The sequence below is a fragment of the Falco punctatus genome (genome assembly GCF_963210335.1).
Source record: "Falco punctatus genome assembly, chromosome: 6".
Lineage (NCBI taxonomy): Eukaryota > Metazoa > Chordata > Aves > Falconiformes > Falconidae > Falco > Falco punctatus.
The window spans coordinates 8,177,264-8,191,837 of NC_137585.1; the positions used below are offsets into that span (position 1 = coordinate 8,177,264).

The following is a 14,574-nucleotide window of genomic DNA, read 5'->3' on the forward strand; positions in this document are numbered from 1 at the left end:
TCACGGCTTGGAGAAACTGCTGAAAGAGGAAAGCCCTGGCTGTCGTCTTCAGGGATTCTCGCTTCCCGACTGCATTCATTGAACTGCAGTTAAGTTCTGACCCTTGGATCTCCATTCTCTCTAACCCCTCTCCTTTCTTTAAGGTCTTCTAAAGTTCTAAGCACAGGGATTCTGAGATGTTTAACACAAAAACATTTGGAGGAGGCATAACAAAAGCTCAAGAACAAATAGTGACTTTTAAGTGGAATGATCAGTAGGAATGGGCGAAACTTCTATTACAAATCATCTTTTTTATGCTATCTGTGGCTCCTGTTCATAACATTCAAGTAAATGGAAGGGAACCATTGTAACTGCTGCGAAAGTTCTTCAGATTCTCCAAAACTATGAGAATTTTTTTCAGAATCAAGTTTAAATGGTGCTTTAGGGAATCCTTAAAGTATTCCCCCAAAACATTTTTCAAGAGTAAGGATTCTTTTCTGTTTCTTCATGACATAGATAAGGACTATTTCCCAGCTGCCATTGCAGAAAAGGATTTTTTTTTCCTCCCCTGATTTTCTCAACTGGAAAGAAATCATACTTGCCTACCTGAGTTTATACATGAGTTTATGGGGAAGCAGCATTTACTTGTGGAAGTAAAAAGAAAAAGGAAGAACAATTAATAAGGGAATAGATTTTCTCTATTAACCACTGTTTGGTTTTTCTGTTTTGCCTAAATGCCTGACAGACTGCTTGAAAAAGGATGTTTTTGTAAAAGACATCTCCTTCCTCTGTCAGCTAACAGTTCTGCATTCATTTGTATTGTGTTTCCAGTACAAAATGAAAAGGAATATGAAGCATAAAAACTTACCAAACATTTGCAATGTTCATATTTTTATTATTCTCAAAACACATGATAAATATAATACTAAACCCACCACAATTTCCCTCTTTCTCCTTAGTACAGGTGATATCTATTAGTCACCCAGGACATGGAAAACTACTGATTCTGGGAACAGATTTTTCTCCAAGCTTTAGCCTACTTTCCCCACCTCTCTCTGTTATAGACACAGCACTCACTAAGAGAAGACACTCCAAATTTGTGTGGAGACAGCAGTATTCTAGTAATTGCTCTGAAAAGTCAGCATGTCGCTGCTCTGAGCTCTAGGATATAAATATGAAAACATATACCCACTATGGAAAACGAACAGTGATAGAACACACAGCTAGCAGCAGGAACTTGGAAGAAGGGCAGCAGCTTTTGTGATTTCATTTCCTTGCTCTACGAAAACGACTAGTGAAAGCAAGGAAGTAAATGAGTTGAATCAGTCCTACAGGCTTGGCTCTGCGGGCAGAAAGGCGCAGTCTGGTGCTGGGGAATGGCTCACTGCAGGCAGCTGGGCAGAGCTCACAGCATGGCCTGGGGAGGTGTAAGAGGAGAACAACCAATGGCTCCATGGAGCTCCCTGAGACACCTTCCTTCCCCGAGAACAAAAACGGCCAGCTCCTGTGTGCTAAGTGGAAACAGGCTTGGCTGGCTGGCTTTTCAATCATGCCAAATCCCAGAGCTGTGACATGCAAGGAACGGAATCAAGGTTACAGATATAAGCAGCAGTAAATCTTTAAACACCCTGGGCAGTTGTTGTTTCCTACTCACGCTAACTTGCCTCCCAAGCAGGCGTCCACCTGAACTGACCACTTAACAGCACCACAGGTTTCAGGCTGAGGCAGCCCTGCCTAGAAGCACTGAATTAGACAGTTGCAATTTGCGGCTGCTTCTCTTTATCAGAGCAGCTGGAAACACGACAGGCTAATGACAGACACAACACTGTTTGCTAAAATGGAGCTGGGGATGGGATGTGGGGGGCGCAGTCATGACTTAGAGGTAATCACTGCTTGCAGTAGAGATGCATGCACTTCAGCGCTGCTCCAGACCAAGTGCCAACAGTTCATTCACAGACAGTCGACTTCTGCTGGTACCCAGCGAGGAGTGGCCGAGACAGCCAAGAGGAAGCACGTACTAACAGCCACCCACTCAACAGTCCGGGCTGGACCGGACTGTCAAGATCCTCATTACTACCTGAAGCATGGAAGATCAGGGAAGAAAACGCCCATGCCTCCAGATCACTTAATGCCACACCAAATCAACAGGGACTGGACCTCACATCCTACTCTGCCAGCCCTTTCTGGATGGCTCACATTCTAACAAGGGACATCCTCCTGTGCAATTGTCACCCATAATCTTGACCTTCATGACATTTATGGCGATTTAGTCTGAGCACATAAAACATCTCCCTGCTTCAAACCTGAGTGGAAATAAGTGTCAAGAGGTATCGGTTCATTGATGTGTTCCTATAGAAAGAAACCATGGACTTGCTCAAGCAAGTAGTCAATCTTTCTTTCTCGTTAGCCCAGGCCTCTTCAAATCAAGTCTGAATTAATCAAGGAGCAAAGCCTGCTCAGCTGACACCACTTTACCTGAGAAGATGCCAGCTGGCTTTATTGCTTCCTCTCAAAGGCTATGCCAACTCAGAACACTTTTCGTGGACAACTCCACATCACTACCACTAGCAGAGGTGGAACTAGCACTACCGTAACTGTAAGGCCACCGCAACACCAGGGACAGATTACTGGTCAGCATTTGTAACCGTAAACCCTTCCTTCTCAGGTAAATGCTCTTTGCATACCCAAATCTAAAAATCTTTCAGCCTTGGATGACAGCAGCATAAACCGGAGGTAGAAATCAGACACATAAAATTTAAAGTTATTGTTTCTTTATTCTCTAAATAGAATTGCTCCAGACGTCACAGAGCTACAACAATACAAACGTTTGCACAACACTTCCTGGGAAGTACCTTTTCCTTCCCAGCTTACTACAGTTCAGTGGCTAATCTCACCCTTTTTTAAGGCTATTCAAAGAGGGAATGGCTGACTGAGGGGGCTTGCATGGTATGTTAAAGGATAGCCATCATACCTTGAGCTTGGCTTGGATCTCTCTAGCTTTCCGCCTTGCCAGGACCTGGATGTGACTAGATACCTGCATTGAAAGACAAAATCCATCTTCATTGCAGAGGAATACTCAGTAGTTGCTTGCAGAAGTAAACATACTTTAGGCACCTTGTACAATAGGGAGTTATTTAGGGTTGAGGGGAGTGGGGGTTAAGGTAACAATGGGATGCTTTTCAGAACATAACTTAATTGTCATGAAATGAGATGGCGGACCAGCAAAGATGGGCCATTTAAGGCCTTTTCCAATTTAAATGGCTTTATCAAGCCAGAGACCTCCTCTAATACTAAAGAACTCGTCCTTAAATTTAGGGACTGAGAGTTCCAGTCTCTTTGCTGTGCATCTTGGCTTCCTCTTGGGAGAACGAAAACCCATGTTTCATACCCCTAGCTGCTATGTAATGACTCTCAGAACTTCCCCATATCTAATGTGGACCAAAACACACCGTAGAATAATTTAAGTTGGAAATAACTGACGGATCTCATCCACCAAACCCCTACCCAAAGCAGGTCTAGGTTGCTCAATGCTTTGTCCAGCATAGCCTGGACTGTCACTCCCAAATTGCAAAGATTGTTTTTCATTCAGTGTACCAGGTATTTCCAAAATCACCATTGCTGTCCATCTGTCTGGGCTGAACAAAGAACCTTCATATAGAGGACCACCGATGCTCACTGAAATATTCATTAGCAGACTAAACAAACAAAGTCACACACCATTTAACAGTAGAAAAATTTGTCTGGGAGACATAAGCGTTACAACCCTACTCTAAAGTGCCTGCGCTGACTTGCCGCCATTCTTATTAACCAGCTAAGCACAACCACCTCTGTCCAGCAAACCAAAAACTTAAGCCCTCATTATGTCTCATGCTCCAAAGAAGTTAATATTTACAGGGAACACTTTACACTTACCTGTTTCCTTGTGCGTGTTTTCCCTGTTCTCAGCTTAATATAGCGGGCAATCAGCTCATTTCGGCCTGGAACAGAGAAAAAATGCACAAACAAGTTCAGAAAGCTATGACGCCAGGGGAAAATGGCCAATGGACTTATCTATCTGTAGAGATGAGCAGTGGGGCAATACTCCGCCACTACTTTTTATCTTAGAAAGATACTCATTAGTTCACATGGTAAAGGTCTGAGTTTTAGAAGCAGAACTTTGGGCTGCAAATTCTATTTCCCAGCTTGCATCTGTATGGCTTAAAATCACCAATAAAAAGGACAATCATATGCTTTGCTTAATAATTACATTACCACGGTGTGCAGAAGCCGTAAACATGGATCAAGATTGCCAGTACAAAGAAGAAAATGGAAAGCCGCTCACCCTAAAACATTCAGGAAGGCAAGACCAAAGATCCAGATAATAACAGGGCAGTCAGCCTCACCTCAGTCCTGGGAGGTGATGGAGCATGTAATCCTGGATCCCACTTCCAGATACATGAAGGACAAGCAGATGATTAGAAGTAGTCCACGCAGGCTTACAAATGGGAGATCATATTTAACCAGTCTGATAGTTTCTATAGAGAGGCGACTAGCTTAGTGGATGAGCAGAGACGGAGCTATGTATACTGTGACACCAGCAAGGCTTCTGTCTCTGTCTCCCGTAACATCCTCATAGGCAACCCGACAAAGTATGGGTGAGATCGGTGGACGAGGAAGCGGACTGAAAACTGGCTGAAGGGATGGGGTCCTGTTTGACAACGAGCTGACAAGGAACGAGCCAGCAATACACCCTCCTGGCAAAGAAGGCCAGCAGCACCCCAGGCTGCATTAGGAGGAGTGTTGCCAGCAGGTCACGGGAGGTGATCCTCCACCTCTACTCAGCACTGCTGTGGCAACATCTAGAGTGCTGCGTCCAGTTCTGGGCTCCTCAGCACTAGAAAGATGCGGATATCCTGGAGTGTCCCCAGCAAAAGGTCCACGAGAGGGATAAAGGGACTGGAGAATCTTTCATATGAGGAGAGTCTGAGAGAGCTGTGACTGTTCAGCACAGAGAAGACGGTGGAATTTTTAGTCAATGCATATAAATACCTGATGGGAGAAGGCAATGAAGAAGAGGGAGCCAGACTCCTCTCAGTAGTACCCAGTGATAGGACAAGAAACAATGGGCACAAACTAACACATGAAATTCCATCTGAAAACAAGAAGAAAAAGAAAAAAAAATAAAAAAGAAAAGAAAAAAAAAAAAAGGAACCCCAACTTTTTTACTGTAAGGGTGGTCAAACACTGGCACAGACTGCTCAGAGAGGCTGCAGCAATGTCCATCCTCCATCCTGGGAGGACACTCAAAACCTGACTGGACACAACCCTGTGCAACCTGCTGGAGTTGATACTGCTTCTGCAGTAGGGCCAACCTAAATAAACCTGTCATTCTGTGAACCTAGAAAATAAATGACAATGGGGAAGTACATGGAAACAGTTCCACAGAATTTATCTGTGTGACACGATACAGTGAATTAAAAGTGCTTTCAGGCTCTTGCAGGCATCCCAAAAAAAGCAGCATTCTTCAGAAGAGATATAGGGAAGGAAGCTTAGCTTTGTGGAAGTTGAGGGGAGCTCCCATCAACAGGAAGGTGGGGCACTGGCTGGGAGAGGTGATGGAACTCAATTATGGGGCAAGCATACATTGCAGGCACTGGAGACAGGTTTTACATCTTGATTTTAAGAGATGACACAGTAAGATTATGCCCTCCAGGGCCAAGGGAAATGAAGACGAATCACTTCATGTTCAATGTGAGAGGAGAGGCCAGCAAAGAGATGCAAAGAAAAGATGGTCACAGTGAGAGATGAGGGAAATTGTATTAACAGCAACAAGAATGAAACGGCTAAAGAAATGTGAAGCTACAGGGTCACTGGTACAGAATTGAGAATTGCTTAAAATGAGAGCAGGAAACTGCAGAAGACTCAGGTGCAGGATTTAAAAAACAGAAGAAGCAGGGGACGGCCAAGCCACTGACAACTTCAGCAGTGAACAGGAGAAGCAAGCTTAGACTCAGTTCACAGCTGGCACCACAGAACTGTCTGAGCGTGGGCACCAAGACATGAGGAGACCATGCAGGTTCCATACACTGGCTCCTATGTATCAAGTCTAAGCAGACACACAGAAATTCATTCTCTTCCTGGAGATGGAGAAATAAGGAGTAGAAACAGAAAAGCAGCAGCTACACATCTGAACTCTAGGCTGATTCAAGGCAGAAAACATGACAGAAAGAGCAGGCTCTGCAAAATAATACATTTGTGGTTACCACACTAGTAGCGACACTATACTTCAATAAAAAGTTGGGAGTGGGAAGTGCAAGTCTGTGTGACATCTTATATGGCTGCAAATGTTTGATTAATTATGATGAAGCAGGAATAAACTGGAAATCAAAGCCACAGCTCTTGTGAAGTTTATTTATAACAAAATTATAAACCCCCAGTATTTTCTATGGAAAGTTTATGGGTTGAATGGAGAACTTGTACATTAGGACATCACAGACAACCAAAAAGCAAGGAGTGAAAACACATGCAATATTCCAGTAGTTTAATATTCCATGAAAAAGTTGTCACTTGTTTTTATTTAAACCCTTGTTTAACTCAACCTTGGGGAAAAAAAAATAATGCAAGGGAAGATTCTATGCTTGAGATTGACCACCCAACCCTTTAGAGAAGGGCTGGCAAAGCTTCCAATTCCATCTGTTTCTGAAACAGAAGAACATAAATGTCCATGACTGCATTTAGCCATGTTCATGAAACATAACCAAAGCACACATCGGGACATAAAAGCATTTTACATTTACAGTTCTGAGTCTTTTCCTAATGGTGTCATGACAGAAGCTCTCCTTATTCCCCTCGGAGAAGAATCAGGTCTGTAGCTGGGAAAACAGCTCCAGCTCCTCTGTGCGCAAATCAGGAACCACTTCTGTGCCAGAAACACAATGTCCAGCATGTAACCACTGACCTCTTCAGTTCCCACAGGTTCAGCATTAGCATGGTGACATGCCCAGGAGAGTTTGATGGGAGCAGATGCTGTTACGCTACTTTCCACCTGGCTGCTTTTCCAACCAATGTAACCACTTCTTACAAAGCTGAGACCAACTACTAGTGACACATACCCACAGTACCATTTTCTAGTGCCAAGAATAATATTTACAGCTTTTCAAAGCCTCCATCTGTTGGACATGGATCTAAGTTGAAAGGTAAGAACCAACTGAAGCGATTCTTCTTGCAGAGATGCCGGCATGTATGCAACTTCAGGACAGTTTGCCACATGTCAGAAGTGGGAAATGCGCAGAACAAAACAAGGTGCTCAAACCCTCGAGTCTCAACCAGATATAATAAATGTTACGGTGCAAATTTAGCTTTGTTATGTTTCCACGAAAGTCAAGAAATTATAGAGACTAAGCAGTCTGACAGATCACTATTCTGCTTCAGCAGCAGAGGGCTGCAGGGGTAAGCTGTGTGAGAGGATGCCAAGAACAGCCCCATGCCAGGCACAGTCAATTCCAACCATCTCCAAAATGGATGAAAACAACAATCCATCAAAACCTCAACCAGAGAAGCACAAGCTACCTTTGCTCAAACGTATTTTGGAAAGGGCAATAGCCACTACCGGCAGGAGACATGTGAGGAGACACACACAAAAGGAACCACAAAAAGGACACATGAGGATGCACAGAAGGAGAAATGCAAGATATGTAAAAAGACACATTTGGAGAAAAGAAAGGAGGAAAGAAGACAGACACATGGTAAGGGACATTGTTGCAGATGTGGCTAGAAAAGTTCTCTTGGGAAGAAGTGCTCCGAGGCAGGAGTATACTTCGAGGCAACTGCAACTCATGGAAGACCCATGCCAGAGCAGGGACAAAAGGACTGCAGCCCACTGAGAATCTATGTAGATGCAGAGGAGCAGCAAGAAGCAAGCAGCATCAGAGGGAAAAAATTATTAAAAGGATTGGCAGACAGAAACCTTTACACAGTGACCCCAATCTCCTGCATCACCCAGTACCTCAAAGGAATTCTGAGGACTGAGTGTATATGAGAGTATATGAGTGTCTATGAGAGAATAAACCAAGGGAAGCTGAGACTAGGAAGCAGGGAGGAGAGGCAGTAAACTGTAGTCAAGCCTACGAAAGTGGGAGATATTTTCCTAAGTGTGTGTTTAACTGTCTGTCTTTGACAACATCAGCCAAAATTACAAAGCTCTTTCAGGCCACATACTTCACTGGAGAAGACCAAGGCGGGGGAAACTGTTGTACAAACTGCACATATTAGAAGCTGGTATAGAATGCTCTAGAGAAAGCATTCAAATGTGGATCCTCAAAATTTCTAGTTTTAGAATTCACTTCCCACTTGCCACCACCTCTCATATAGCCTTCCTCTTCCAGAAGCGTGTCCCCACAGAGCCAGGGAAAAACAGAAAAGTGGCAGGGTATATTAAGCTAATAAAGATACTGGCAGTAAAAAAAAAAACCCAACCCAGATCACTCTACAAAGACATTAGCATCACAGGGATTACTAAATATAGAACTATGCAAATTGCCAAGCCCAGTAAACTGCAGCAAGCACATATTAAATTACCATGAATCAAAACTGCAAGAGAAGCAAGTCCTAAATGTCTTCTGTTTTTCTTATCAGAAGTCAGATGTAAGCAGGTATTTATGCGGCTGGAAGCCCGCAGGTTCACAGCCTCGGGAAAGCGCTTTCTTTGTTTCACAACCCTGGCTGCAGGGTCAGCACAGACGAGCACCCCTCCCTTGGCTGGGACAGGCGGAGCTGTCATAAACCGTCAGATGGTTCATTTTTTAGAGCCATGTAAAGTGTCCCTTAGTAACCTGATCATATGTTGTGTTCTTAGAATAACTCCCGCTGGGGCCTGCCACGGTCACCAGAACCTGCCAACAGTTGTGTCTCCTCTGTCGAAACTGCGCATTGGGTTTCATGAAGCTCTAGCCAACATACCAACTGCAGCACAGCACCTCTACCCTCCCTGTAGCCTTCCCCTTGGACGCATGGCTTGAAAAAAGGAGTAAAGACAGATTCTTTTATGTTCTTTACCTCTCGCTCCTAACAAATTCTCAAGGACATCAATTTAGCTCCCACTCTGTCTTACACTAAATTGCAGAATTTGCATTCAGTAAGTTATCCAGGAAGGTGTTGCTAAGAGAAGTGAGTAAAGAGGCTCTACACCTGTAAGCCCTTCAATGTAAGGGGAGAGAACTGTCTGCCTATAAGGAAGGGAATAAAAAAAATCCAAGGAAAATCTCACAGCCATAGAAAGAAATATTTCCCAGTCCTCAAAGCCTCATGCTAGCTTTCTGCTAGTAATGATATATTACTGCTTACAGAAGAGGCAGATAAAGCACACACCCCTGTTGCCAAAGAAAGCAGAAGAGCCAAAAGCTTCTCTTCTGTGATAGGCAAGAGCAAAGAACTCAATGACTTCTGCAAAATCCTTCCAGTGGGAAACTGCACGAAAATATCTGCTTCTTGGTAGCAGGTATCTTTTCTGTACCAAAAGCAAACACTACCTGTGAAGTGCAACAAAGATAAGAGAACCACAGAAGCAACCATAGGGCTGTATCCAGTGAAAGGTTAATCAAAGCAAGGTCAAGGAAGCCATCCCAACTACGATTTCAATCTCTTTATGTCACTTAACTATAGCTCCTGGGAAAGGGCTGCCTATGGCTGCCTCCTGAACTTGCTAAGCACTCAGTTTAACTGTCGATTACAGTCAACATACACCCAATGAACTGTGTGCATCAGACAGCATGACAAATAAATCTAGACATAAGAGGGAATTTAAGGACACCTCAGCTGTCCACCAAACGTCAATGTTTCTCTACGCATATGAAGCAAAACTAACCGCCGAGCCAGTCGTACCAGAATGACACTTAAGGCAAAAGCAGCGTGTTATGTTTGCATTTGCATGCGGGACTAACTGGCACTGGGGTCCGCACTGAGCCATACCTCCCTTTCCACCTCTCCTTCCACTGCTTGCTCCTCCCAGCTACACTAAAAGCCATCCTGGGCAGCACTGTTTCCAGAAACAGGGCCGCATATGTCAAAAAATACATTTTTGTCTTTCCGACGGCTAATCCCATCTTCTCATCAAGACGCACGGACACTCAACACTTACTGGTATAATTGTTAACATTGTTTTTAATGCTATCTTTATTACACTTTCCCTTCATCACAAGCCATTGTTTCTCATCAAAGTCTTGGTGAGAATATTCTGTTAGCTTTCCAGTTTCGCAGCCCAGCTTTTTCAAGGCAAGAGAAAATGTAGTACATGACCTTTCCTTCCCTGGTGTGGGCTCCCTTCACCCCTTCCTATCTTCCTTGACTTTTGGCAATCAACAATGTCACATCTTTCTTGATTATTTGGCACGCTTGCTTTCAACCTTACAATCTCTTTTACAGGAAACTTGTTTATGAAGTTTTAGACTTTGGCCTCCCCCCCCCTCTTTCTGAGCTCTGCCTTGGTATACAACTTACGTAATACAGTGACTGTTCAGCAACCAGACTCTTTCAAGGGCTCAATCCTTCCCTCCCTCTGTTTCAGCTCCTACTTTTACTGTTAATTCCCCTACCAGAGCTGAGGCTGTCCCCAAAGTCAAGAAAAATTCTGCAATAACCATCTCCCTACTCATCTCTATCTTTCCACCTCTCCTTGGGAACCTCCACCCTCACTCCCCCACCATTAATCTCTAACTGTTGTTTACTCTTTACTGGTCTTCAGTCTTTGCTGGTACCTATGAACTAAACATAGTGAGCCATAACGTAGCACGATGACTTGGTTTTCCCATTTATCTGGACTGCAACCGTGGCAAATCCTTGTGGGAAGCAGCCCCAACAGCAGTGGACAATCTCCAGAGCAACATGTCTATTTTTAGTTAGGAGCTGGAGACAACTCTTTAAATGATTTATTACTAATGGCAAGTTCACTCCGATCAAGCTCCTTTTGAGCTCTTTTTAATAACCTGCATTTTTATTCCCAATTTCTAGACTGAATCCAGAGAACTGTATTTAGGAGGCAATAAAAGAACTTAATACACCACTATGACCATCATACTGGGATCACTTCACATGAAAGAGACCACAGAAGACCGTACTGCATTTTAGTGCACTGGACCATCCTATAACGACATCTCTCCCCACACCAATGCAGAACTTCAGTGCTTAACGGTCAGGTTTGAGCTCCCATAGCACAGTCACACGTACCGAAGAACTTTATCTTCAGCTGTGAGAAGTTTCCTCGCTCTGATGATTCATTCCATGCTTGAATTTCCTCAGTATTAACCTTCTACAAGAAGATTCCCTGAGCTCAGGCAGTCCCAACAATAAGGGGATTTTGAGATGAAGACTCAAAGTGAGCTGAGCCAGTACTTCTGAAAAATGTCAAAACAATCAGATCCCTGAAAACATGATACTGAAGTGATCAGCACCGCCATATCAGCTCTTCTCCGACACACCTGTTCTCATCATTTGACAGTGCACGTGCTGAGCTTTTTCCTCTTCTGAAATGACAAAGAAGTTGAAACTGTATTTGCTGGACAGAATACGCCAGCCAAGCACATCAAGTGGGGCAATGGCAGTCGGGTGATCAGTCTGTCTGAGATCATAAAGCTCAGTTGCCTCATCTACAAACTGGCCTAAATGCTGAAACCTCACCTTGCATAAAAGGCCTTTTGCTGGGTAGGTTAGTGTTTACTCCACTCCTTTGCCACTGTATAACCTAAATTCACAGCTAGAAACACATGAAGTGTTATCCCCATTTAGAAACTGCTGTTTCTTGATGTCCAGCTGAAGACGCTTCATGCAAGCTGCATGACTGAGGGATAACAATTACAGATCCTGCAGGTTTGGGGAAGCTTCTTACTGGTTTCAATCAAGGAGTTACATCAACAAATTCTTCATCAACAAAACAACCTGAAGCAGTTCCCCTCTCCTCAGCTGGTCATTCCTCCTCCTGCAATATTCCATCAACGCCTGTGTGCAGCTGTACCAATTAAACAGCTGGAAGAAGGGGGAGGAAGGACTGACACACACCCCACTAATTACCAAAGATTCAAAAACAAGCCCCCACCCCCCACCCCACTTGGATTTTCTTGGTGGTTTTGTTTTGGTTTTCCCAATCAGCCTATTTTTAATTGGATTAGTGAACTAGTTAATTGGCCACATTAACCACTGCATTGGCACAACAGAGGGAACAGAGAAAGTATCAGGGCAGAAGTTCTTAAACCAGTTTTGCCACCAGAGAAACTGTAGCCTGGAACCATACTCCACGTAACTCACACACACTGACTGCAAAGCAAACGGGCAAGGCTCTTCCTGTGCTTGCATCATTTGTCTAAAGGCTAGACAGAGTTAAAGTACTTCTTAATTACTGCCCCAAAGTTATATGGAGTTATTCCCTGTAAAGATGAGCTTTTACTAAGGTAAAACAATACAATCAACTTAATGGGAAGCTCCAGGCTACGCAGCTCTTCACCACCTCTCATCCTTTAACACAGTTTTTCAGTGCATAAATCGAATGTTCTCATCAGCTGTGTTTCCCCACACACCTCAAGCTATAGAAATTTAAGATAATCCATCAGATAAAGTAGTCCTCCATCTACACATTAAGGGCTGCAACAGGAACAGAGCTGGGACTTGTTCCGGTGCTTCCCAGAGTAAGACTGATGAGAATCTTACAGAAATTGTTTAGATTCAATTTGGCTTGGAAATCCCACAAACACACCAAAGCAGCTGCATATAGTAATATGAGTCCATCACATGCCAGGGAGTGTATCAGCTAACCCCCAAACAGCCAGTAACAATCCTACATGGAAAGGCATGTCAAGCCAACAGCTTTCAGTCTCTCAGGTCACCTGAGAATCACAATGTTATACAGGCACAAACATCCTTCACTCACCAAGGCCCAGGTTCAGGAAAACACGTTGAGGGTAGCACTGAAACTAATGCTGAACTGTAACAACATCCTCCAGTTCCCATGAGTCCAAGTTCTACATTACAGACCCAGACATCTGCTAAATTCTTCCTTAGGTCAATAAATGTCTTGTCTGCTTGTTTCAATAACTTCCAATAGCTGCAGGGTATTGGAAGCAACTAAAAGCAACCCTCCATAGCGCTCCAGTGATATCGCCTCAAAGGGCAGCAAGAACTTCGGCATCTCGCCTCCTCCCCATTTCGTGGTCCCTTGCAGATTTCTGCTCCGAGTGCTAACCTTGTGCACGTGCCCAGATGACAGGTTGACCGAGTACCCAAAGCTTCAGCTATCACAGAAACAGGAGCTAAAAGGGGTCTATGAGCTCCATGCAGCCACTCGCTGCGTGACCAGCATGGAAACATGCTGTTGCTGTTCTCAAGGCCATGGTCTGGCTTAGTCCTGTGAGGAGTTGTGACAGCTTCACTGGACACGTGAGACTACACCAGGACCGGGTCCCGGCCAACTGACTGAAAATTATGCAGCAGCTTCAAGGAAAGCAAAAGAATCCAGAGACCATTCTTGCATTATATGAACAAACAAATACTGACTTGGTAAGTGGGATGGCTGCCACTTCACCCATCTTCAGTTTTCGCCATCATGATATAGAGCACATTGTCCGGGATTTCTTTAAACCATCAAGTTATAGCTTCAGCTTAAATGAATGGCTGGCTACTGCCGAAAAGCAGTTGCCTTTTTCCCCTAAACCCCTCTCACCTGAATGTTCTGCAGGTCAGTTCAGCTCTCTAATCCTGCAGGAGTCTGTCCAGCTCATTTTGCCAGAGCAGTTTCCTATCAGCTTAGCAAGCTAAAATGGATCAGCAAGGGAGATTACTGGAAACTGAAGTTAACTTAAAGAGTGGGAACACAAAACTGGGAGCGGAGCAGGGGAGCAAAGAAATGGGAGTGTCAGCTCTCTCTTTTCTTCTGCAGAAAACTGTCAGGTCACCTCAATGTTCCGAACTCCAGCCTAAGCTCCCGAAAAGGGATTTGGGATTACTGTACAGATCACATGAGAGGAAAGAAGAGTGATTCCAAGACATTTTACATGCACAAGTTTTTAACGAAAACAGTGTAGTTTCCTGTTCAAAAAGCTAGAGACAGAGCAAGACCATGCCTGTGCATGTGCACGCAGTGAGTCTCCGAGAGGCTGAAGGAATACCCAGAAGATGGGTCACAAGTTCAAGGTGACAGCAATGAGGAACAGCTGCTGGCTATGCACCCTTCAGCAGCAGGTGTACCCAGGCCCCAGAGGTTTCAGTCAGCTCTGCCAGTGACCAACAGACTTACAAGACCATCTGTCTGGGCACAAACTGCACACAGCCTTCCCAGTTTTGCTGCCCAAATCTTCACCATGCACAGACAATACAGGGCTTGTTATGGATTAGCTAATGAGCAACTGTTCAAACCAATAGACAGTCCTAGTTCTCCTGTGCTCATTATCTGGATTCTACATGAATGAGAATACTGCCTCTTCTTTTAGCTGTAACATTGTCTTTTTCTGATTAAGCAGCTTTCCTTCACTTTGGGGAGCCCCTTAAGGCACTAGAACCTGGAAAGGATTTGTCGTCTTTTACCGGTTTTGCTTAACAGATGTATAGGGCTACTTTATTAAGTTTTGTTAAGTTATA

The 14,574-nt window shown here is 44.1% G+C and overlaps 1 protein-coding gene across 5 annotated transcripts in view; it reads right to left on the bottom strand.

Moving 5' to 3' along the window:
- TEAD4 (TEA domain transcription factor 4) overlaps positions 1-14,574 on the bottom strand; it is a 57,209-nt gene that overhangs the window by 21,346 nt on the left and 21,289 nt on the right. For all 5 annotated transcript variants that reach the window (XM_080393624.1, XM_080393626.1, XM_080393628.1 and 2 more), the window contains 2 exons: positions 3,892-3,956; positions 2,951-3,013 (listed from right to left, as the gene is read on the bottom strand). In XM_080393624.1, coding sequence (XP_080249750.1) covers positions 2,951-3,013; positions 3,892-3,956 — 128 coding nt within the window. The remainder of the gene's footprint in view (positions 1-2,950; positions 3,014-3,891; positions 3,957-14,574) is intronic.